The 27,426-nt window shown below is 39.7% G+C and overlaps 1 protein-coding gene across 1 annotated transcript; it reads left to right on the forward strand.

The window, feature by feature from the left end:
* The first annotated feature begins 7,554 nt into the window (after positions 1-7,554).
* Positions 7,555-10,169, forward strand: LOC111907963 (GDP-L-galactose phosphorylase 2). Its single transcript, XM_023903770.3, has 6 exons — positions 7,555-8,167; positions 8,290-8,393; positions 8,481-8,540; positions 8,624-8,866; positions 8,968-9,432; positions 9,553-10,169. The coding sequence occupies exons 1-6, from the start codon at positions 8,050-8,052 to the stop codon at positions 9,880-9,882; spliced, it is 1,320 nt and encodes a 439-aa protein (XP_023759538.1). The 5' UTR covers positions 7,555-8,049; the 3' UTR covers positions 9,883-10,169.
* The last annotated feature ends 17,257 nt before the right edge of the window (positions 10,170-27,426 follow it).

Genomic DNA, 27,426 nt, shown 5'->3' on the forward strand with positions numbered 1-27,426 from the left:
GCTCCCTCGTTGGCACATATCAAGGTTTGGGGTTGCGAGGCTTTCGTAAGACGAGATACTCACGACAAGCTTGAACCTCGAAGTGAGCGATGTATTTTCATCGGCTACCCGCAGACATCCTTTGGATATCTCTTCTATAGACCGAAGGACAATGTTGTCTTCGTTGCGAGGAGAGGAGTTTTCCGAGAGAGAGAACTCATAAGCCAAGGAGACAGTGGGAGGCAAATCGAACTTGAAGAGATTCAAGAATCGATAGATGAAGGAACCTCTACCGCTGGCGTTCAACCCGAGGAGGAAACTCCGGTTGAACCGATTGACGAATCCTTACCTCTTAGACGTTCCGATAGAGTTAGAGTTCATCCCCAGTTTTATGGCTTTCATATTACTACCGAAGGGGACACGTATATTAGTGATGGTACACTAGTAAACCTGGATGAACCTAATAGCTATAAGGAAGTCATGGCAGGCCCGGAGTCTGTAAAGTGGAAAGAGGCAAATGGATAGCGAGATCCAATCCATGTATGATAACCAAGTTTGGAATTTGGTTGATCACGTGCCCGGACGCAAGACAGTTGGGTGCAAATGGATCTTCAAGAAGAAGACCGACGTGGATGGGAACGTACACACATATAAAGCGCGATTGGTCGCGAAGGGCTTTACTCAAACTCCCGGAGTTGACTATGATGAGACCTTCTCACCAGTTGCGAAGATTAAATCTATTAGAGTGATGCTAGCAATTTCCGCGTTTCATGATTATGAGATTTGGCAAATGGATGTCAAGACCGCCTTCCTTAATGGAAAGTTGGCTGAGGATGTTTACATGGCTCAGCCAGAGGGGTTTGTGGATCCGAAGCATCCGGATAGAGTGTGTAAGCTTGAGAAGTCCATTTATGGACTTAAGCAAGCGTCTCGCAGATGGAATCTTTGCTTCGATGAGAAAGTCCAAGAGTTTGGATTTGTACGAAGCGAAGACGAATCTTGTGTATATGTCAAAGCCAGTGGGAGTATAGTAAGCTTCCTCGTTCTATATGTCGATGACATATTACTCATAAGAAACGACATCCCGACTCTGCAGGAGGTTAAGTCCTGGCTCGGGAAGTGCTTCGCTATGAAGGACCTCGGAGAGGCTTCTTACATTTTGGGAATAAGGATAGTAAGAGAAAGAAGTAAGAGACTAATTGGACTTAGTCAGAATACTTACTTAGAGAAAGTACTAAAACGCTTTAGTATGGAAAACTCAAAGAAGGGAGAACTACCGATACAAAGTAATGCCAAATTGAGTAAGACTCAAAGTCCGAGTACCGAAGCTGAAATAGCAGAAATGAGCCGAGTACCATACGCTTCCGCAGTTGGCTCAATCATGTACGCTATGACTTGTACTCGCCCTGATGTAGCCTTCGCTTTGAGCATGGTTAGCAGATATCAAGGGAATCCTGGCAAAGCACATTGGATTGCGGTGAAAAACATCCTTAAGTACCTTCGGAGGACGAAGGAATGGTTCTTAGTCCTCGGAGGGAGTGATGAATTGAAGGTGCGAGGGTATAGTGACGCCAGTTTTCAGACCGACAGGGACAACTACCGTTCGCAGTCGGGCTGGGTCTTTACCCTAAATGGAGGAGCAGTGACATGGAAGAGTTCCAAGCAGGAAACCGTAGCTGATTCAACGTGCGAATCAGAGTACATAGCAGCGAGCGAAGCGTCGAAGGAGGCAATATGGCTAAAGAACTTCATCGGTGATCTTGGAGTCGTACCTGCCATAAAAGAGCCCATGGAGATTTTCTGTGATAACGAAGGTGCGGTTGCCTTAACCAAGGAACCAAGGGATCATGGTAGATCAAGACATATCGACATAAAGTATCACTTCATTAGACATCTTGTAGAAGAAGGACAACTCGTAGTTAAGAGGATATCATCAGAAGATAACCCAGCAGATCCGCTTACGAAGGGACTGAGTAGGGTTAAGCACTTGCAGCATGCTAGGAGTATTGGGCTGAAGGATGATATTAGCATAGATTAGATAGTATTAGAAACGTGTAATAGATAAATGTAATTGACATTTGATGATTAAATAAAAGGAGTTTTATTTATGAGTAATGTTACTATCTTATGTTAATTGTTTAAGCTATTGTTTCACTTTGCATGTTTTGACTTCCAGAATAATTGAGGTTATTAGGAATAATCGAATTATTCAAATAGTCCACAATCGGTCATATGTTGGGAGTAGATATGAAAGAAGATTGTCATGAACTGGTGTGTAGATTGTCTAAATGGTGTTAGACATAGCAAAGGATTGTTGCAACGTTCATGAGTGCTTATGAACTAGTTTTGAGCATTGGAATAAACCCGCGCTTGCTGGAATCACCTTATGGAATACGATATAAAAAGTGATCGCAAGACGATAATATCATATAGTCTTAAAACCTAGATATATGGTTTGTTATTTGTTAATTGATTGTACATTGATAATACGAAAACGCATCAGTAACTTGGTGTTATAAAACGTATTGTTGTGTATAGTTGGTTAATGAATAAGTAAATGCATATAAGTCGAAGTTTATCTGTAACTTTTATCTAAGAAGGTAAAAGCGATATCTCGGCCGCTCGATGATTTGATTTGACTTATGTGCCGGGCCCGGTCAGAACTGAATTGATGTGTTCGATTAAGTTCTATGTCAAATAAATCAGAGATCGAGAAACCTAAATGCATGACTAACCATTCCATAGGATTGTCAGCATGATATCTAACAGAGGACTGTACGTTCCCTTATCTAAAGGACAAGATTGATTAGATCAGAGTTGACAGCGTCTTTGAGAGCTATGATTGCAAACCGAATTGTACTTGTATAGTTACTAGACTTATCCAAGTGGGAGACTGTTGGAATAATGTCTAAGGCTGTAACTATATTAGGCAAATATTTGATCTGGTTGTGCATGGTCCTTTTGGGTTGCCTTCATCATAGCAACTTGATAGGATGATTTATTAAGAGAGAGTAAATATTATTAATATATTATGTGAATAATATATTTGTTATTTGATTAATATAAGTCATAGAATTAATTAGAATTAATTTGGTGACTTAAAGAGATTAATTGAATAAAGGGGTATAAACTGTCAATTGTTTGATAGTTAAGCTTTAGACTGTAAATCCATTTGGATAAGCTATGGACGGATTCTAGAGGCTTTAAGATAGCTAAAATCGTCCATTAGAGTTATCTATGGAATGGATTTGGATAGCCTTAAGAGAAGATTATCCAATTAGGGTTTAGGTTGTAACCCTTAAGGAGTCTACAAGTATAAATAGACCCCATGACATAGGAAATTCGACACCTCTGAAAAAGCAAGAGAACTCTGGTCGAATTCCTCCCCTCTCCTCTCTCCTAAATCATTCTTATTGCTATTGGTGTTTGTAAGCCATTAGAGGAGTGACACTTGTGACTCTAGAAGCTCCAAGACCTCAAGATCAACAAGGAACTTAAAGGTATGATTCTAGATCTGTTTCAATGTTGTTATTTAACCTAATTAGTCATTAGAAGTCTTGGATTCAAAAGCATGTTTAGTAGAAAACCTAGATCCAAGCATTAGGGTTTTGCATGCGCACATAGGAAAGTTCTTATGGCTAAAACCCATCAGCTATGTGCTAGTAACAGTAGGGGGAGATAGTCCCCCAGATTATCGGTCGATAGGGCCGAAGGGGCGGTCATGCCCAGCCATGCTAGATAGATTATGTGATATATGTGTTATGTGGTAGTAGTAGGGGTGAAATAGTCCCCAGTACCCGATCGAGAGGACCGAAGGGGAGACCAGCACCCAGATATGCTAGTCAGTATCCGGTCGAGAGGACCGAAGGGGAGGCAGGCTCCCAGATATACTGGTCAATATCCGGTCGAGAGGATCGAAGGGGAGGCCAGCTCCTAGATATACTAGATAGTATCCGGTCGAGAGGACCGAAGGGGTAGGTCGGGCACCCAGATATGCCTGACAATATATGTATGTTATGTGGTTGTATGGTATGTGGTATGATGGGGGAACTCACTAAGCTTTGTGCGTACGGTTTACAATTTTGGTTTCAGGTACTCGTTTTCAAAGGAAAGGAGCCGGCTTGATCGCAACGCATCACACTATGTCTTCCGCACATGAGATCTTTGGGATTACACTCTGATATGGTTTTATGATAATATTTTTTGATTATTGACACTTTGGTTTTGACAAGAGATATTAATATGAATGTTTTTTTATACTGATGGTTTTATATAATAATGTATTGAAAAATGATTTTTTTTCGCCTTAAATTTTGGGATGTTACACAGACGATCCGCAGGTGATTATTCGGATCGAAAGAGAGAGACTCAAAACCTTTTATTCCAAACATACTCAACCTCTCAAGGAATTCAGGTCAAGGAAAAGAATTACCAAGGTGGAAGGCTTCGAAAGAAAAATACTTGTGAAGTTTGAGCTTAACTGCCCCCTCTTCCGTTTCCACATCCTCCGAAACAAGCCTACTCCCCAGACCATTACTGATGCGGACTTCCCATCCATGAACCCAAATGACATCCTCACTTTAGCTGCCTACTTCAGAGAAAATCAGAAGGATGATATAAGTATGGGAGCATACCACGCCACTCTAAGCTTTCTGAAGGATTACATTGCAGAATTCTGCAAATGTGATTATGAGCTTGCACATCTCTATGGGACGGAACAATTTGTTGCCAAAATTGACTTCGTTCTTCCGGAAGCCGAAGTTCTTGCTGATGGTCCTATTGAAGAACCAGTTTTAGGGTTTGTCTATACCATAAGAAAATCAAACAAGAAGGACTGCTTCCGAGTCCTTGACAAACATCTAGTTTCGACCAAGGCCTTGAAGAAGTTCATATCCCAGGCATCCAAGTCCGATGCTCCGGAGCATGTCAAGGCAAAGTTTGTAAATCAGTTGGCATGGTACATAGAGGTCCGAGAATGGTTATTCTGAGCATACACCTTCATTAAGGAAGAAATGAACTAAGCTTGCTGGATTGCTAAGTTCACTTATGGGGAGATTGTTGGAATCGGAAAGTGAACCTCTAGCAATGCCAATGCCACATTCCGAAGCTCAAAAATTCCGGAGTAAGTGTTCTGGAGTCAATAAGGAAGGAGTAGTCTGAAACTTAGTTCGGACCAGAAAAGAAGTGAAGAGAAGACTGAAGACATTATGGAGTGACTCTCATGTCCGGAATGAACACTGATTCGGAAGAACCTTATTTTGTCTTAAAGTATTTATTGTATTTGTACTTGTTTTGATGTAACGTTTCATAAGACTTAGTCTATTATCTTATTTGGACAATCAGAATGTCAGAAATATTTCTTTTGTCCGGTCCTATGTAAACATTGTAGTTAATTCATTGTAACCTTTACTCCTATTTAAAGGAGCATTAAATTCAAGTCAAACTATGGATCTTTCACTTACTTTTGGCATCTTTACTAAGTTCATTTAAACATTCTTCTTATTCTTCATTTATTAACTTTAATTTGATCATTTACTGTCTCATTCTTCATTTAACGTCTTGATCATTTGTTGAATATTCTAAGACTTGACTGGTCTTTCCAGGCTAGACTTGAAATATCTTTAGCAAACAGACATTGATCTTAAGCATTCACTCAAGGTTTGAGTTCTCAAACCTTGTCCCTGCGCATCGATCTTGTTCTCACAAAGCAAATCCAACGTCAGCAGTAACTCTATTTTGGCCACCCATATCACTATTTGACATAAACAACTTCTTTATTACTGTCACATTCAACATAATTTGCAGATATACCTAACACATGACATTCATACCATCCGATAATATAAAATTATACAAATATATATATTTCCAGGAAAAGAACTTCATTACAAAGGCATCAATAGTTGATTTCAAGTTTAAAGACACCTTATAGCACATAATTTGTCCCACGTGCAAAAAAGCAACTATGAAACGAGGTAACAACTGTTTCTGCCCATCGGATGGAAAAGCCAACTCCCCAACCTTTTTGTAAGCAAGTCTATGTCTAAATTAAGAACAACACCCAAATTCCACTTATACAAACTCATGTCAGTAACACACATATATACTAACTTCTGGGAACAATTACTAACTCAAGTGACATAATAACCGCAATCCTATCTGACAATGTTGTCCAAAAATTAACCGGTACAACCTCGAAAAAGTTGATACATGAGGATGATCCTAACAACAACAAGAAAAAATTGTCATAAATTATTGAGGAAAGCAAAGGTTTAGTGAAAAAAATGGCATTACAATGACAAAAACTTCCACCACCAACAATATTTGGTTCATAGTAACCTATGTTGAAGACGACAACAACCTACTACAACAGTCAACAATATCGACAACTCCAGCTCCACAATTTCCAATGACTTCCAAAAGAAACGACAATCTAACTGCACCATTATCAGAACCTCAACATTCAAAAGGTAGGACACTCACATACGAACACCCAGATAAAATAAGTCACACATAACACACTTACATAAAAAAAAACATGTAACACATTATTTCCTATTAAATCATAGATGAAGGCAAATCAACAACCTCAAAATGTGGGCGTTCTCCAGAGTAGAAACACAATATGCACAACTCGCTTCCTTGACACCACCTTTTGCTTGCATGGATAGTTATAGTCACCTAAGTAATTCCATAAGTTTTGTATATCTGATGTCCAAGGATACCATATGAACCTCTTATAAGTAACTTGTGTTAACTTTCGCAAACGACATAGACCTACCTAAAACTTCCATAACTTTTGTGTAAGCAACATCGGATCATATTATGTGAACCTCTACAACTAACCTTTATAAGGTTCTATAAACCCTGCGCAAATTTGTTATTTTCGTGAAAAATTAGCTACTATTTTAAAAAACTAAATTTTCGTAACTTTTATACATATAATTTCCAACTAGCCATACAACTAATTTTTTGCCGCCTTTTACAAATGTTACATAAGGTTATGATTTTAATAAATTTTAATCTACTATCAAGCGACCTAGTACCTACAAAAAAACATACTTAAATTCAAATACATAGTATACTCAACAAAAAAAATCCTCTAATAGTTACTAATTAGTACCAAGCATATACCCTCACAAACCTCCTATTTCTATCATTGTGAAGTGATTTTGGATTTTTTAATATATGTGTCGATTTCAATCCTAATGATAGCATTATTAATTCTCATTTTCATATTCTCGTTTATGATTTATAAGGGAGTAAGGTATCAAAGATTCATTGGATCTAGTGGGTTGGAAGACAGTTTTATAAACTTTCAAAATATAATATTTTAATTTGAATAAAAATATATATATATTTAAAGAAATTAATATATAAATAAATAAAGAAAAAAAAAAAAAAAAACCAACCCCGAGACGCTCGAACCTAAATGCCAAATGGAGTGGTCAGGTCAGGTGAGGTCACGGGCTGACGGCTGAACCACAACCACACGTCCACGGTTGACACTCCACACCCATGAAATCTCACCCAACCGCTCATCTTATCCCACCTATATAATCCAACCACTTTTCCACCATTCATTCGCATCATCAATCTCATTCAAAGTTTCAAACAAATCACCCTCTTCCCCTTTGCTGATTGACCTACTGCTGCCGGATAATCGTCATCGAATTAGGAGAAACAGAGTCTACCCTTGGGGTTGCCTGCTAGAGAGGAACGGGTTGGGGTAAAACCCTGGAACGACAAGTTGCAGACATCACGGCTATACACGGAGCAACGCGGCCACTCGTTCATGTCCGATCAGTACGGCGGAAGGGTTCAATAACTATTGAGAGCAACCCTTCGACGCACGGCGGACGTGGCGCTTTGCCTTCCGAAGGCGGTAGCCCATCCGACCTTCTCTTCCTCGCCGGCGGTGGTTCATCCTCCTTCCTATTCCTCGTAGCTTAGGGTATATTAGGTCTAGACTTATACGCATATATCCCATACCTGTTATTATCGTTTAATTTTCAAGATCTGCTTTCTTCATCGCTCGTATCCGTTTAATCAACCAACCAATCGAAGAACATGTTGAGGATTAAGAGGGTTCCTACTATTCTTTCCAACTACCAGAAGGAGGGGGTCGAGGAAGGTGGCGCAGCCCGTGGTTGCGGCCGTAATTGCCTCAGAAACTGTTGCCTAACAGGTATTCCTTCAATTGCGTCCTTATTTAATATTTTTCTTCAAAACTTCGTTATGATTTGTAGTTTTGAACGTTTAAAACATTGTTTCTGTTTTAATTCTAATTTATCCTGGGGTTGAATACAGGGGCTAAGCTACCTTTGTATGCTTTTCCAAAATCCAACAAGGTTGATTTATGCCACAATAATGAGGCCCCTTTTGCCTTCTTGGACTCCCTTCTTCTAGGAGAGGTAATATCCAAACTTCCATATCTCATATCTCTGTAGTTAGGGTTTTTAATAATTTGTAGACTAAGATTGTTTCCTGTAAAACTCCAGTGGGAGGAACGAATGGAGAGGGGTCTTTTTCGCTATGATGTTACTGCTTGCGCCACTAAGGTATTCATCAGTTTCTTGTCTTTGAAAAAACTAAAAGTTATGCTAATTTTCCCTTAACCATACTATTTTATGAATGTTTACAGGTGATTCCAGGTGAACTCGGTTTTGTGGCTCAGCTGAATGAAGGTCGCCACCTTAAGAAACGGCCCACTGAGTTCCGAGTTGACAAGGTGCTACAGCCTTTTGATGAGAACAAGTTCAACTTTACCAAAGTTGGACAAGAGGAAGTGCTATTTCAGTTTGAAGCAAGCGAAGATGGTGAAGTCCAGTTCCATCCAAATGCTCCAATTAATGTGGACGGTTCACCAAGTGTAGTTGCCATTAATGTATGTGATGAATGCTTTTTTTTTCATCTTCTATGTTATAGTATGATCTTCATACAAACAATCTAATATAATAAACATGTTTATTCATTTGAAATCAAAAGGTTAGCCCCATTGAATATGGGCATGTGCTTCTGATACCTCGAATTCTTGAGCGCCTACCTCAAAGGATTGACCATGAGAGCTTATTACTTGCACTGTACATGGCACGTGAGGCTGGAAGTCAATACTTTCGTCTTGGTTACAACAGCTTGGGTGCTTTTGCTACCATCAATCACCTTCATTTCCAGGCTTACTACTTGGGTCTGCCATTTCCAATTGAGAAAGCTCCCACTAGAAAGATTACAGACTTCAATGGCAATGGCAATGGCAATGACAATGGTGGTGTTGTAATTTCTGAGATTCTCAACTATCCTGTTAGAGGTCTTGTGTATGAGGGAGGAAGTGGAAGTTCTCTTGAAGATTTATCAAATGCTGTGGCTGATTCATGCATATGTCTTCAAGACAACAATATACCTTACAACGTGCTCATTTCAGATTCTGGAAGACGCATCTTTGTCCTTCCTCAGGTAAAAAAAAAAAAAAATTTTATAAAAGAGGAAAAAGAAAAAGAAACAATCTTTTATATAGTGGTTATTGTTTGAAGTTTAATTAGTTAATGTGAGAAATGGAATGGATTGGATGAACAGTGTTATGCTGAGAAGCAGGCTCTTGGGGAAGTGAGTGGTGAGCTGCTGGATACACAGGTGAATCCAGCGGTGTGGGAAATCAGTGGACACATGGTGTTGAAGAGGAAGGAGGACTATGAAGGGGCCTCTGAGGAAAAAGCATGGAGACTTCTTGCTGAGGTGTCATTGTCTGAAGAAAGGTTCCAGGAAGTCGTGGCCATTATATTTGAGGCCATTTCCATTACAGAGAAGATGTTGACTGAAGATGAACAAGATGTTGACCAAGTCGATGGTGGTCCCCGTGAAGCAGCCATGGCGCCTGGGAATCAAGAATGCCTAGTTCAGTACTAGGTGTATGTATGCTCTGCTCTGCTCTCTTGTTATATATATATATATAGTTAAGTTATTTGGGAAGTTTTTTGTGGTTTTGGTGTGTTTGACCACGAGACTTGACCATTAAATAAATGCAGTGTGCGTGTGTGTGTGTGGGTTTGTAGTGTTTGCAAAATGACTTGAGGATATTTGATTGTGATTGTGTTGCATGTAAATATTTCAGTGTGTGTTGCTCTATGAGAGCTAATTAATGGCTGTTGCCAACGTAATGTATTTGTTGGTTTATGCTAAAGGTTATTAATTAAGTCTTGTGCTACCTTGTGATGCTGTTATTTATATTTATCAACTTAGAGGGTTTTTGGTAAAAACAACATTGTAGCTTGTTAGCGTTTCCACACACCGCTATAAGCTAAAAATGTGTTTGGATAAAAATAGTTTATAGCGGTGGCAAATCTTTACATAAGGTTAATGTTTTTTTTTTTTTTTTATGCCAAACTTAATAACTTATAAGCTAACAAGCTAATAAGTAATAATTTTTTTTTTCCAAACATCCCCTAAATTAAAAGGACATAAAGTTGTGAACTACTACTTGTCTCGAAGCATCTTCTGATTGCGACGCATATACCATGCACGCAAACATTAGCTTTCGCTGTTTGTTTTTTTGAAGACTGCAGATCTAAAAATGTCTACGTGTAGTTTTCTAACATCTTATAGTCTAAAAAAACACATATTTATTTTTTTTTTAGATCTTTTTAATTTATATTTATTCAAATTTTATTAATGATAGACAATTGAAAAAAAAAAGTTACAGTACTTTAAGAAAGTACTTTAAGAAAAAAAAGTTACAATACTTTAAGAAAATGATATTTTTGACAAATTTATAAATAAGATTTATTACAACAATGATCATTGAAAAAAAAAACATAATATATTCATATATTTTTTGTACCAAGTTTTATAAAACATTATTTAATATAATATCATCAACTTTCTTGGGAAATTTCTATGTTATGTTTTTTAATTGATTTAATTGAAAAAATCGAAGTTTATTTCCATCCATTTATTTATCAAATTCTTTGCTTTCTAATTACATGTTTATATATAACTTTGCGACCAAAATTGTTGGTTTTTATCAAATATATACGTTAATTCGTATCATTTTTATTTTGATTTTTTATACAATAATACATAAAAGTTCATCAAGATTTCTTAATTATTTATAACAAAGTCATAAAAATATTAAAAAATCACTTTGAGGTTTATAAAAAAACCAGTTTATTTAGATTGTATTTTATATTAGTAGTCTGTAGATGTTAAAAAAAACAAACAGTCTTCTTTTTTCAGACTGCAGACCTTTGGTCCACCTCTTCTACTACAGAGGTCTACAAATGTGGTCCGTATACTACATTTGTCATCTAAACTTGCTATGACTTCATTTATTCTGCCTCAAAACAATTAGTTTTTCATTTCCACTAATCAAACTCCTACTCTTTCAATATGCACAATCTTTTAACCTCACATGACACGACATATTTCAAGGTATAACCCTAACTCGAAACCCGACACGAAAATAAACGGGTTGACACGACACAACACGTTAATTAAATGGGTCGGGTTAGGGTCAAACACTTTCAACCCGTTTAGTGTTTCGACACGACACGAACCCGACCCGACACAACACGACACGATTGCTACCTCTACCAACAGATGGAATGAAATCAATGGTTATGATATGAGGGTCTGTAATATCATAATATGGTAACATGTACCATATAATCATATAAAATTCAACATAAGTGCATTTTGGTCAATTTAACTATATTAAAAAAAGAAATTTTCGGATTTAAGGGATAATTAATTCCCTTATTTTAAAAATATGAATATTTTAAATTAATTCAAATTTAAAAATCTGATTTTATTCATAGAATGTCAACCATAAACTAGTAAAGATATTTTTGATTTTATTCTTGCATAATATATTTTCAATGTAGATATTTTTATAATTAACCTGATTTAAGAGTTCTATATATTCTTCATAGACATCCAAGTCAGAATGAGGGCCTATGATTTAATTCTTAATATACATACGAACTTAAATAAAGATTCATACATATTCCTATAAACTAAAAACCTTATACATTTTAATATAGTTATGAATATTCTAACAGAATATCATCAAAAATGAATTAAATTCTTAAAGAATAGCATTCTTGAATATACAATTATTGAATAAATACACTTGATCTTCTTCAATGGTCCAAATAATCCACTTGATTCCAATTATACTTACGAAAATGTGATGTATTATTGTAAGAATGTAATTCTTCACAAATATACTTGTTGTTGAACTCGATTCCAAATCTTTCTCTTGTATGATCAATATTGAATTCCTTCTTCAAGCCATTCAGAAAGAATAACATGCATTACTCGTTAGTATTACTAGTTAAACAAATATACTGGTTGTTAACAAACATGCTCAAAGACATTCTAACAGAATGCATTTACATAAATAAACTCTGTCTGAATACATTACAAAATGCACTTAAATCATAGTCTTTTCTTCTATATGTATAAACATTCTCAATCAGAATTACTAGCAACACATGTTTTATGTAATATTTATTTTCTCATAGCATAAACAGGATTTTGCATTTTGACATGAAAAAAAAATCATAGCTTAACTCTTTTCATGCAACCGACCCCTTAAATTGCAGGTGTGAAATTCATAACTACACAAAATCCAAATTTTTGCGAATGCAAAAATCACAACCTAGTTATGAGATACCAAAGAAAAATAAAATAACCCATCATAATGCAAAAACCTATGCATTCTATGAGAATATAAATATTACCTAACACATGTGTTCCTAGTAATTGTAACATCCATAAATTTTACGCCAAATTTAAATGGTATTGTTTACAGAAAATGTTTTCAAATCATTATTCAATCAGAGTGTCCCAAAAGCCAGATCATAAGGATGAGGAGCGGTACGGTCACGCCTTCGCCTTGCCATGATCTCCCGAAGTACCTGAAACAATAACTGTAAACTGTAAGCCCGAGGTCTTAGTGAGCTACCCCCAAAATACCAATACTACACTGATAATATCATATCAGTAATAATCAATCAATCAACATGCATACTGGGCCATCGGCCTAACTGGACCGCCCTACAGGGCCTATAGTCTAACTGAATCTATACCGAGCCTTCGACATGACTGGACCGCCAAGTGGGCCTACAGTCTCCCTGGACCGCTCATAGGGTATGTTGGCCTTCAGCACAAAGCAGGACCACCTCAACCCAACCAACAAGCAAATGATCATGTGTGTATAAGTAACATATACTGGTATATACAGACATCAAATATATTTATCTTACGGATCATCAATCATAGCAATCTCTCATAACTAGAGCATAGGCCCAACAGGCCACTAACATACCAATCCCTAAGGATCATAAAAACATAACATACTGTCTATCCTGATTCCGATCTATCAGATCATAATCGCATATATCATATCATAACCATAACAACTAAAGGTGTAACACCCAAATTTTCAAATAATTTTTCACGTTTTAAAAACACACTTTCATTAATAATTGTTATAAAAATATCATTGTATCACATAATCAGTTCATAACATCACATCCCAAGATCATAAAATGTAAAAGCTCCTCATGTGTGTACTGATCAAGCCGATGCCTTCAGCGATCCTCACTGGTACCTGAAACACATAACACAACACTGTAAGCATAAATGCTTAGTGAGTTTCCCAAAATACCACACACAACACATATTAGCCACTCAAGGCTATAACTCTGTTTGACCCTCTGGTCAATATGTCTCAGTGGGACCCTCCAGTCCCATAACTCTATGGGCCCTCTGGCCCTAACTATGTGGACCTTCCGGTCCAAACTCCGAAAACTCTGTAACATACATAACATAAATCACATAGAAATCACATCATGCAAAAGCATACAAAATACTTTATCACATAACTCTAATTACCACTCTAGGTAAAGTATAGTGAGAAGACTCACCTCGGGTAACTCGGTAAATCTTAAACTCTGAAAAATCGGGTCTAGCCTCCGCCTAATCATATTAAATAAACACTCTAAATCAATACATCTCTCAAGGCTAGACTATTCCTTCTATTAGTACTCTCAGAAGGGTAAAAGACCATTTTACCCCTCTCATGGCTCAAAGACCCTAAAGTTGACCAAATCCTAAAAGTCAACAAAAGTCAACTCTCCGGGTTACGCTGCACGTACCAAACATGTACGTTGGGCGTACCCGGTGTCCTCACAGAAACGGGGCGCGTGACCCCTTACGCTGCGAGTACTGGGATTACGCCCCGTGTAAATCCCAGTTTCAGACTCTAAGCTCTTGAGGTCTTAAACAGTTAAGACTCACGTCCAACTTCTAGATCTGACCATTTCTAAGCCTCTTAATCCATAAAGTTGGTGACTTTAAGCCTTTGCATGGCTGGACAAGTCACTAACTCCCATAACATTTCATTTCCCAACTCTATAAAGCTCATAACTCAAGCATGACCTCATAACAACGACCAAGATGGAAACTTTATGGATCTATAACACAAATATCACTGAAATGGGACAGATCTAGGTCCATGGAGTACATTACACTCATAAAGTCTTCACCTTTGGGACTTTTAACCCTAGAAATGGTCTATGCAATCATCTAACCAAATAAAGAGGAAAGTTTTGAACTTTATACCTCTAGATGAAGCTCCTTTCATTATAGATCTCAGATCTAAACTTGCACTTCAAGCCCTAGCCCCCACAAGCTCTTCTCCTTCTTCTTCACTAACGCACCAAGACACTTTAGCTCCAAAACACACACACTCAAGCTAAGGACGATGGAAGGCTCTCTCTTAGGGTTTCACTCTCTGATATGGAGGCTGAAAAATGAGCCTTAGCATCCTTTAAATAGTGCACAAGCCAAACATTTAGGGTTTGCATCTGGACCCGTTACGCCCAGCGTAACCCTAGGTACGCCTAGTGTACCTAGGCGAGTCTGCGTCCAAATTGAGCGCATGAGTACACGCAACGTACTCCTCAGTACGCCCAACGTACTCATTTGCTACAAGAACTCTCACAAGGGAACAATCTTGACAACATGACAAAATGGAAGGGTCAAATAGCTTACCTGAATTTTGGGATGTTACAAAAGGGTCGGCCTTGGTGCCTTAGACCCTTTTGATATAGTGAGGATAACTCACCTTGTAGTTGTCGACTCGGAAGATGAAATCTAACTCTCGGATCACTGCCAAAAACTCCACCACCTATTACCATAATACAATCATACCCATCAGTTCCCAACCTTTCAAGGTACTCCATAAACCAACTAGTCAACCCTTGGTTAAAGTCAAAGACCTCAGTTAAGGTCAACAGTCCATGTTGACCCTTACTCGCCGAGTACCCTCGGATACTCACCGAGTTCCTTAAAGTACTTTTCCACTCGCCGAGTCACCGGAGTGACTCGTCGAGTTCCTTTGGTTTACGATCGAACTCTAAGGCCACTCGTTGAGTTTCCTTCTTGCAACTCGATGGTTACACACGCATACATAAATTGGGGAAACTTCAACCGACTTGCCGAGTTCTTCATACAACTCGTCGAGTTCCTTGGCAATCTTCATCGGACTCGCCAAAATGTTCATCCAACTCGTCGGGTCCAGGCCTATCTTCATATGACTCGTCGAGTTCCTTCAGTCCTTAAGCCATACAGATTCTTTTAGGCCATGCAATGGCTCCAAATTACAGATCCAAGCTCCTAAGACATGCTTTTCACGTAAAGTTGCAAACTTTGCGTGCATGCATAGCTAAAAAGGCTCTTAATGTCAAATCCAAGCTCACAATGGGGTTTCATACTCAAGGAAAGCTTCATACATGGCCAAACTCAGAGCTTTATGACTTTAGGACCCAAGAAGTGTCTAGATCTGAAGTTACAACTTCAGATCTAGCTCATATCTCACAATATCATCACAATCAAACTATAAAAACCCTAGATCTCAACCAAATGAGGTCTAGAAGGAAAATGAGGTAAAGGTGGCGACTTGATACCACTAAATGATGCTAACTGAGGTAGATTTTTGATTCCCACACCTTCCTTGCCCCTAGTCTCTTGCCCTCCAAGCTCTTCCTTTCCAAAAACCTTCTTTTTAAAGCTCAAGACACACAATAATGAAGCACCACACGAATTAGGGTTTCTATGAGCTCTCAAGGACTGCAAAGAGGCCAAAGGAGGATTAAGCCTCTTTAAATAGGGTGCAAAACCCTGGGATTTAGGGTTTCATCTGCCAGCTCCTACTCGTCGAGTCCCTTCATGGACTCGACGAGTAGGTCACTAAACACGCGATCCTACCCCGCTGCTACTCGTCGAGTAGGGCAACCAACTCGTCGAGTAGGAATTAAAACCAACTAAATTCTTATTTAAATCAATACCTAAGAATCGGGGCGTTACAGTAATTCTGACAGAATGCCATTGGAATCCACTTGCTTTAAATATTCAAAAATATTGACCAATTAAAATGTAACACCTAGAATCAGAAAAACCAAGAAAAGAAAGGAAAGGCTCTAAGTCAAGAGTCAACTCATCGAGTCCAGGGAGGAACTCGACGAGTCGGATCGGGATCCGGGGCATAGAGTAAGTGACCGACTCGGCGAGTCGGCTAGTGGACTCGGCGAGTTTGGTCTGGACAAGAAAAACCCTAATCCCGAGGGTTGTGCCCTATTTAAAGAACATTACATCCCTTCCCCAGCCTCTTTGCTACCCTTTTGAGATCCAGAAACCCTAAATCGTGAGTGAGAGTACTTGGAAGCAATTTGGAGCTTAGATAAGTGGTTTTGTGAAGAGATCTTGAAGATCAAGAAGCTTGGATCAAGGCGGGTTTACAGATATTTGGATTATTCTTCAGTAGGAGGTCATCTTGGAGGTAATAAGTTGTTACCTTCACCCTTTTTGCGTCTAGATCTATTCTTGAATGAGATTTGGGGCTATTTTGGCAAGATTGAGGTCTATTTCGGGTTTGTGGCTTAGATCTAAGGTTGCTACTTCAGATCTAGGGTTGTGATGGTCCAGAATGTCTTAAAGCAACAGTCAATGAGTCATTAGTGAAGCCCCTTTGTCTTAAAACCTAGCCCTAGAGTGTTTTGGGCCTATATCTCCTTGGTTTCACGTAAAGTTTGCAACTTTATGTGAGGGTTAGACTGTAGAAGAGTGGATCTATGGATTGGAGCCCTTGCATGGCTCGAAAATCCACTATATGGATTGAGAACTAGAGAGACCCGGTGAGTCACCAGGGTGTACTTGACGAGTTGTATGAATATGTGCATGGACTCGACGAGTTGGAAGAACAACTCGGCGAGTCTATTGAAGATTGCCTAGGACTCGGCGAGTCTATTCTTGGACTCGACAAGTCAGGTCGCAGAACCCCCAACCTCTTCTGGTTAAGACGCAGATCAGTGAGTGGAGTGGTGACTCAGTGAGTTGGATAGGATGGGACTCAGAGATCGTTGAACTCGACGAGTCCCGGGGTGACTCGGCGAGTCTACGGGTTGACTTGGCGAGTCGAGTCAACTGGAAGGTTGACTTTGACCAGGACTTTGACTTTAACCAGAGTTGACTTAGTTTGACTTCTAGAGTTCAGTTTGGAACTAAGTGTTATATTGATATTAGTAGCTCGAGGAGCTAGTGGAGCAGCGGTTCAGAGAGTTGTCAGAAAGCAGCCAGGGGATTATCAACAAAGTTCAGCAGTGCGAGGTGAGTCTCCTCACTGTTTGTATGGGTCTACGGCCACAATGCCGGCCCATTTAGTTATGTATGATAGAAAGACCCAGGGGTTAGCCCTATGCATTACGCATGAAAGACCAGGAGGTGGCTCCTGACACACAGTATGTTATGTATGATAGGAAGACCCGAGGGTTAGCCCTAGGCATAATGCATGAAAGACCAAGAGGCGGCTCCTGGCACACAGTATGTTATTATGTATGATAGGAAGACCCGGGAGTTAGCCCTAGGCAATATGTATGAAAGACCAGGAGGTGGCTCCTGGCGCACTGTATGCTATTGTGTATGAAAGACCAGGAGGTGGCTCCTGGCACACTATATGTGGAGTAGCCTATTAGAGTAGTATGTATAGTTGTCTTTGTTATACTTGCATGAAAGACCAGGGGGTGACCCTTGGCACCTGTCTATAAGACCCAGGGAGTGGCCCCAGGCTTGACCAGGAAGACCACGTGCGGCCTGTGGCATAACCACAAGACTATGTTTGGCACATAGCACCTTAGCAAGACTATGTTTGGAACATATCACCTTACTTGATTATTGATACGTTGGTTATGTATGGCTCTTGGCTATGTATGGCATGTATGGATCAGTTGGTTTGTATGGTATGTGGTACCTGGGGAACTCACTAAGCTTCGTGCTTACGGTTTTCAGTTTTGGTTTCAGGTACTTTGTTTTCAAGGAAAGGAGATGACTCGATCGCAGCGCATCACACTATGTTTTCCGTAAATGAGATCTTTGGGATTACACTCTGATATGGTTTTATGATAATATGTTTTTATTACCGACACTTTGGTTTGTCACGAGATATTATAATGAATGCTTTTATAATGAAGGTTTTATGTAATAACTTATTTAAAAATGAAATTTTTGGCCTTGAATTTTGGGATGTTACATAAAACCCTTTCTTTGACTTTATTTCAATACATACGATTCATTTTGGATCACAAAAACCATCATATCATTAGTTTGACTAAGAACCAAACTGAAACCATGTGCTTTAACTTTTAATTAGAACGTGAATCAGATGAACAAGTGAAGAAATTAGGGTTGATAAAGGTCCAATGAACAATAACAGATCAAATAATTTGGCTGGATAAAAAAGAAATATGTTATGTCATAGGAGATTACACTTTGTGCTTGAATTTCATAAGAAATCAAGACTTAATGAAGACCAGTAGCAATATTTCTTCAAAAATGATTCCAAAATTTTGAAAAACTCACCAATCGTAAGATCTTGAATACATTGTGTCTCACGTCGAACAAGTGGCAGAGGTCGTTGGATTAGGATGTCGTCGAAGTTGGATGTCGACAGAGTGACAGAGGTCACAAGATACACTGTCGATAGGGGAGGATGTCGTTGTCTTGAATATGCACGATCGATATTGTTTCCATTGAAGAAGATAATGATACGAAGAGTAAAATTGATAGAACCTTAGAAAGAAGGAAGGAGATGTATGGTTCGGTTTGGTGATTTGAAGAAAATGATTTATAGGAGAAGAAGATGAGGGTGTAATGATTTAGCCCTAAATGAAAGGACACGACACAACACGACAATGTTTTATGTAACACGAACACGACACGAGACGATCTTGGATTTTTTTAACTAACACGAAAACTAACCAATTAAAAAACGACAAACACGAGCAGACACGACAAAGATAAAATGAAATAACAATTCATTTATTTAATTATTATATATTCATAGATAACACGAAAAACACGACAAAATAATGTTAAATCGTGTCAAATTTTGAACACGAACACGACATGACCCGACGTCGTATTTTTTACACTTGACACAAACACGACACGAACACGAATTCGAATTTCAGTTTCGTCTCAATTTCATTTCGTGTCGTGTATTTTTGTCGTGTCGTGTCATCAATTGTCACCCCTATATAAGGGGTAGAAGACATTCTGTTCTTGCTACAAAGGGATAGAAGACATATATGAGAGAAAGAATATGTCAAATATTTATTTTCTTTCTTTAATTATATGATTTCAATTAAGTGCTTCCATTAATTGAGAATACAAATCTCCAAAATACCCTTATTGAATTAAAAAATTATTTAATATTTTGTTAATTATCGATTGGTGCATTCATGAACACAATAATTGTCATAAACATTCATGAACACCCCCAAACCAAGGATGGCGGAAACGTCCGGGGGTGGAGGACTTCATGTATAGTATCACAACAACGAGTATAATAGTGCTCAAAGTAAAAACAACCAACATAAATCTAATTGAAAAAGTTACACCATAGTAGAAGTTTACATGTTTCTAAATAAATTACATTATGTTGACAAAAATGAAATGTATAACGCCTTAGCGTTCCATCCTCAAAAGCCGTTGATTTCTTGTTTTACTGATTCCATGAGAATACAAGTAGTTTTAAAAGGGTGTCAACAATTAAGTTGGTGAGTTCATAACAGTTTTATTTGATAAATATGTCATTTTCCTAGTAAAAGCGAATGAATATGATTCCAGAAAATCCAATATTTTATTTATAAAATATGTAATGAAAGCTCCTATGTTATGCAATAATGTACCCTAGAAAGACCCATAGATTTCATTTACAATCACCCAGTGTATATAAGTTATATAAAATTTAAGTTAAATAAACCGTCAAATATAATGGGTCTGCCCTAAGTCCACAACCAAATAAGGAACAGGAAGTAAGGCGGGCCCACTAATTCTAAGTTGATCGCGACTAATTTTTTATATAACTCTAACATATACACTTTGCAATCATAGCTGGAAACTAACAAATTCTAGATGAATTGTAGTTCTAATATCATAAAACCATTTTGGGTAAACCCGGTACTTTGTACTTGTTCGTTTATTTGAAAACCTGGTACTTTGTAATGTACCCCTTTAGTATAAACCCGACACTTTGTAATGTACCCCTTTAGTATAAACCCGGTACCTTGTGATGTACCCCTTTAGTATAAACCCGATACTTTGTAATGTACCCCTTTAATATGGAAACCCGGTACTTTGTAATGTACCCCTTTAGTATGAGTCCGGTACTTTGTAGCATACCCCTTTAGTTATGAAAACTCGGTACTTTGTAATGTAACACCCATAAAATTTGAGCCAAATTAAAACATTTTAATTCATTTAAAAACCATTAAGTTCATACATCTTGTTTTCAAAATAGTTTAAACATCAGAGTATCCCCCAGAACCATATCACAAAAATCATAACACATAAGGAGTGGTACGATCACGCCTTCACCTTGCCACGATCTCCTGAAGTACCTGAAACAATACACTGAACTGTAAGCCCGAAAGTTTAGTGAGTTACCCCCAAAATACCAACCACACATAAACATACTCATAAATAGAACAACCTTGCACATTGGGTCTATTGTGTGACTGGTCCGCCCGCACCGGGCCTTCAGTCCACCTGGTCCACCCTCCGAGTCTGACCATGTACACCGAGTCTACAGTGTGATTGGTCCGCCCGCACCAGGCCTTCAATCCACCTGGTCCACTCTCTGAATCTACAGTATGACTGGTCCGCCCACACCGGGCCTTCAGTCAGCCTGGTCCACTCTCCGAGCCTCGACACGTCTGGTCCGCCCTCTTGGGGCCTTCAGCCTATTCGGACCGCTCGTTGGGCCATCGGAATATCCGGTCCGCCCTAGGTATGTTGGCCTATAGCACAAAGCAGGACTCGCCTCAACCCAACCCTCGTCAAACAACCATGTGCACATAAAACAATTAATCACATAACAAATCCTTAACCAGAAAAACAGTACAGTCTAACAGATCACATAGCATATCAACATCCTAACCAAGATTCTGACCTAACCGGTCTCTAGCATAAAATTACCCTAAATACCGGGTACCGACCTTAACTTGGTCACTAACATAACACAATCTTAATTACCAGGATGCAGATCTAGCAAAGCAATAACATAATAACCAATACCCGAATTTCCATCCGATAAAGGGATGGCCTTGGTGCCGTAGACCCTGTCGATTTAGTAAGGATAACTCACCTGCAATAGCTGACTGAAGAGATAAGACCAAGCTGCTCCGACCACCGACACGAACTTCACCACAGAACACTACCAAAGAACCAATTCCATAAATACCATAATTACCAAAATACCCATGGGAGTCAAACTAGTCAACTCTTGGTCAAAGTCAAAGTCCTCAGTCAAAGTCAACCTTCCTGGTTGACTCCACTCGTCGAGTCAACCGGTCGACTCTTCGAGTTCTTATACTCAGAACCTCCCATAACACGACTCAACTCGCCGAGTCGCCCCAAGACTCGTCGAGTCCAACATTCTCCGAGTCCCATCCTGCTTAACTCACAGAGTCGTCCCTCGACTCACTGATTCAAGGATTAACCAGAAGAGGTTAGGGTTCCGTGAACAGACTCGTCGAGTCCAAGGCAATCTTCAACAGACTCGCCGAGTTGTTCTTCCAACTCGCCGAGTCCATGCACATGTTCATATAACTCGTTGAGTACACCCATGTGACTCACCGAGTCTCTCATGTTCTCAATCCATAAATGGCTTTTCGAGCCATGCACGGGCTCCAATCCATAGATCCACTCTTCTACAGTCTAACCCTCTCATAAAGTTGCAAACTTTACGTGAAACCAAGGAGATATAGGCCCAAAACACACTAGGGCTAGGGTTAAGGACTAGGGGCTTCACTAACAACTCATAGACAAGAGCTTTATGACATTCTAGGTCATCACAAGTCTAGATCTGGAGTAGCAACCTTAGATCTAAACTCTAAACCTGAAATAGATCTCAAACAAGCTAAGGAACTCCAAATCAACCACCAAGGATGAACCAAAAAGGAAATAACATAAGATAATGGCTCCTTACCTCTAAGATGCGCCCAAACTGATGTAGATCCCATATCTACACAAGCCCCTTGATGTTAGCCTCTAATTTCTCAAGCTCCTTCCACCAAATTCCTCTTCCAAGCTCCAATCTCCTCAACAATGTAGTCTTACATGAAAATTAGGGTTTTTGGAACTCTCAGGGGGATTAGGAGGCTGGGAGAAGGACATAAAGTCCTTTAAATAGGGTGCAACCCTTGGGATTAGGGATTAGGAGGCTGGGAGAAGGACATAAAGTCCAGGGGGATTAGGAGGCTGGGAGGGTTCGGTCCCTTATGCGAGGTTCGGTTCGAAGGGAGGGTTCGCTTCTGATGTCTTCGCTTCTGACAAGTTCGCTTTTGACAAGTTCGGTTCCTAAGAGAGGGTTCGGGTCCTTAAGAGGGTTCGGGTCCTTAAGAGGGGTTTCAGGTCCTTAAGAGGGGTTTCGGGTCCTTAAGTCCTTTTTATCCGTTCTTACCCCGTATTAAGCGGTTTTTGACCCGGTTAAGGGTCGGGATGGCCCGAAAGACTATAAAAAGTTTAAGGAACTTTTGAGAGATATTTGGGAGAGATTTCACATTCTTGGAGAGATTTCTCATACAAAGAGAGATTTGGGAGAGATTTCACATACTTAGAGAGATTTGGGAGAGATTTCACATTCTTGGAGGGATTTCTCATACAAACAGAGATTTGGGAGAGATTTCACATACTTAGAGAGATTTGGGAGAGATTTCACATTCTTAGAGAGATTTCTCATACAAAGAGAGATTTCACATACTTAGAGAGATTTGGGAGATATTTCACATACTTAGAGAGATTTGGGAGAGATTCTCGATAAAGAGAGATAGAGTGAAAACGATTGAGAGAGGTTTCGTGTGTGACATTTGTGAGTGTCCGGCTTCGCAATGCAAGGTCTGTAAACCCCGTTAAGCCTTGTTTAAGGATCATACACACTCCCGATGAGTATGCAACATTGTTTTATCGGTTTGGTTCATTACTTGCCACAATTTTAGGTTAAGGAGATCTTGATGTACATACTTTTCAATTTATGACTTCTTATTAGAATAGCGAGTTGTGAAGTAATTGCCGAACGTAAGCCCTAGAACCCACGGGCTAATTGAGTTGACCGGTTTGACTTGTTGACTTCAGTTGACTTTGACTTGACCGGAAATTGACGGTTGTCACATCATCCCCCCCCCCCCCCCCCGTTAGAGGAAATTTCATCCCGAAATTTGAATTTAGGCAAGGAGTAGGCATGAACAATCGAGCCAAGAAGTGAGGATACTTCCTAATCGACTGATTCTCGTGCTCCCAAGTGACTCCAGGTCTTTAGTTAGTATTCCAGCGAACTTTCACTAATGGGAGGCGACGTTGCTTCGTCCGTTTGTCCTCTCGGTCCATGGTCACTACGGTTCTTCCACGAAGGTGAGGCTCTTGTGGAACTCGATCTCGTCGAGGGGGATTACAAGAGTCTCGTTGGATAGATACTTCTGCAAGTTCGAGACGTGTCGGGTATAATGTACTTTACTAAGCTCGCGAGGATAGATTGAAGTTGCGAGTTACAAGGCTGATTCTGACAAGAATCCCGAAAGGCCTAATTATCCTGGGTTTTAGCTTTCCACGCTTTCCGAAGTGTACTAAGCCTTCCCAGAGTGAGGCTTCCAGAGGAATTTGGTCTCTTACTCTGGAGTTCTAAAGGTTTCTCCCTCTTGCTTCTCTTCCCAGAAAAGGGTTGCTCCCTTCGGGGTCAAAGTCATAAAGGGGTTCCGTAATTTGCGAGAAGTTCTCTAGGGACTAAGACGGTAGGTCAGCGAGACCCAGAATTTCGGCGTGTTCCCATCGACGCCTTTGGTGCTGACAATTTCTCAATAGTTTTGATTAATTGAAAGGGTCCTCAAGAATTTCCACATCAATAATAGTGTGTCTTAGGAATTTGAATCTTCAATTCCAAAACTAGTATCTAGAGAACTTCAGGTAAGGCTTCTCTGATCGAATTGTTCCCACGGTTTGTTGTAGCTGCTCTTTTGGTTTTCTTCTTACTACTAGGGTAGATAAGCAAGTCATGTTTAAGGACAATGATGAACTGATCCCAGTAAGAATGGCGTACCCTATTCATTAAGTTTATGAAGACTGCGAGCGGGTTGGTCCTATCCGAGGGGTATCACTACGGACTTGCAGCGTCCGCATCAAATTTGGAGGATTGTCCTCGGACATCCTTCTCCAATACTCGCGACTGGTGATATTCGGATCTCAGGTCCAATTCCTGAAGGGTACCTCGTTCCTTGCGGTTGGTCGGCCTGTTTGTCTATGCGAGGCTGATAGTAATGGTTTCTATTGGAGATATTATCGGGGCCTCTGAGGTCGATGGACCTATGAGCAATTTGTCTTTCTATATGAAGAATAAGACCGAAGCTCTCCAGGGTGAGAAGCTTGGTTCTTCAATTTCATTGTTAAGTAGTTCGACAGGTTTGACCTGACAGTTCTTGTAGCTCGGTAGGAAGCATGTGGGTTTGGTTTACGCCACTAGACCTTTTTCGGATGGTAGGACATTCACTCGTCCTCCTGGGCAACCTTGGCCCGACGTTCATGGCAGGATTCGTACCTGGTCCATCTATCATTAACTTGCGCATATAGGTCGTATGTGCTTAAGATTGGCAAGACAGTTGGATGGGCGACTCTGCCCCAAGTCCACAACTAGACATGGAACAGGAAATAGGGCGGAAGCACACATCCAATGTCCGTAGAATCTTAATTATACATTATCCTCGTGTATACACGTAGTAGTGATAGACTAACCGTATCCGTCCCAAGCTTCTGTGCTTGAACCTTGTCTGCTGTATGCGTGACATTCCCGAAGGGTCTCCTGTAAATACTTGTGATAAGGTTTCGGGAAGTATAACACTCCTCTGGTGTGTGTTTTGGAGTTTCACAGCGAGAGATGACCCGGAGGTTCGTGCTGGACGCGTTTATGGGAGACAAAGGTTTCGATATTCGGTGGGTTAGGTGAGGGGTCCTTTTGTAGTCGCTAAATCGGGAAGATGAAGACTATACCAATCGAAACTGAATGGTGACAACCGAATCTTTTTAGATAAACATGTGTTAAGCTGTATTCGTAGGAAGTGCTCATTAGAGTGATTGAGTATCTTGTGTTTCTTTTAAGTGTGTTTCGTTTTACTTGATGTTATTATTACTATAGATGATTCATAGTACAGTGTCTAGCAATGGCAGTGGGTGTGTTTCGATAGCTAGTAATGATACTTGATATCATGATCCCTGATAGGTCATTTTGTGATCGAGCGGTATATGAACGTCGTATGTAATTTGATATTGGTGCAATCGTCGAGTGGGTGGCCCCACTCAATTCCTACCGCTAGACATGGAATAGGAGTCAGGATGGAATTATTTGTTTCAAGACTTTAGTATTTTGATTATAATTAACCCCGATGTATGTACAAAGTCATCACATCTTACAGGTAATGATCCTAAGGTCATATATGAATATCTTTGGTTTGATTTGACGAGAGAGTATTTTAACTATTTTTAGAAAGACGGTGATTTTAGCAAACATACCAAATTCATTACAAACATATGGTACTTAAATGTTTTTATCGTTGGAAACATTACAAAAGTCCTAATATGGTTCCCTGTTACCCTTTTTGGTTCGTTTGTCACACTCCTTCGGCTCCCCCGTCATTCCTCTCAGTTGGACAGTCTCTTTTGAAGTGTCCTGTTTCGCGACATAGGAAGCACACTGGAATTACATTGGTATTGGGGGTTGAAGCGATGTACTGAGTCGGGGCCCTACAGAAACGGACGATATGCCTTTTCATGTTGCAGTTTTTACAGTGCATCTCCCGGCAAGCCCCATTGTGATGGAAGCCACATTGGTTACACTTTGGGAGTGATCCCTTATATGGTCTGGCCGTCGTTTGGGTGTCAGACGCTGTGGCTAGTGTCGAGGCATGTGTCTTGACTGCTGTTGTAATTGTAGGGGTGGCCATGGGTTGTTGTCTTTTAGCAGATCTTTGAGATTGGTTGCGCTCCTTTTTGTTCCAAAACTTTCGCTCTTGTTCGTAGGTTTGTGGCCTGAGGTATTTTCGTTGGCAGACACTCGTTGGTGTTCTTGATTGTTACCACAATCTGTATTGTCAGTACCGCTTCCATTTCTGCTGGCGTTGTTAGCATTGAATTGTGCCATGACGGCTGTCACGGCTGCCGTGACTGCAGCCTGAAAAGTAGCAGAGTCTATTTGCAGAGTTGGTGCCTTGCTAGTTGGTTGGTTGCCTCTTGGTGAAGCCATAGCTCTGTTTCACGATGAAAAACGACTTTCGTTAGTGGAAATGATTATCTTAAGTGCATCCTTATGATTTATATTTACACATATAAATTTTTGCACATTACTATACTATTCCTAGTGTTTCCGCTAACGTTCCTGAGATGGAGTTATGGCAGTGGGTAGGAGTAGGTTTCATACGGGCGTTAAGCTTTACTCATCTTAGAATCATGTTTGTCCGAACACACTTGGCTGAGGAGTTTTGATGGGACCCGGTGTATTAGTGCCTGAACGATCGCACCCCATAGGTCTATAAAGAAGGAACTTCTCAACAAATTGTTTAAAGGTGAGACGATAATGAGTTTTTAGAATGGCCATACGTCGCGAGTTTTCTAACTAAGTTTATCTTATATCGATTTGTAACGTAATTCGGTTGTTAAGGGTGTTCTGAAAACAATTCATAACGAGATTCTTTATATGGTAAACTCATGTATTTTAGTAGTTCTGTATCCAAGTGAGACCTTATACTTGACCCAAGCTAGGTCCTTATTATGACCAATTGATGTATGCTTAGTTATATAATTAAGACTAAATATACCTTCGAGTCTGTTAGGTATATCCTAAGCCCATCT

The sequence above is a fragment of the Lactuca sativa genome, chromosome 7, assembly GCF_002870075.4.
Source record: "Lactuca sativa cultivar Salinas chromosome 7, Lsat_Salinas_v11, whole genome shotgun sequence".
Classification (NCBI taxonomy): domain Eukaryota; kingdom Viridiplantae; phylum Streptophyta; class Magnoliopsida; order Asterales; family Asteraceae; genus Lactuca; species Lactuca sativa.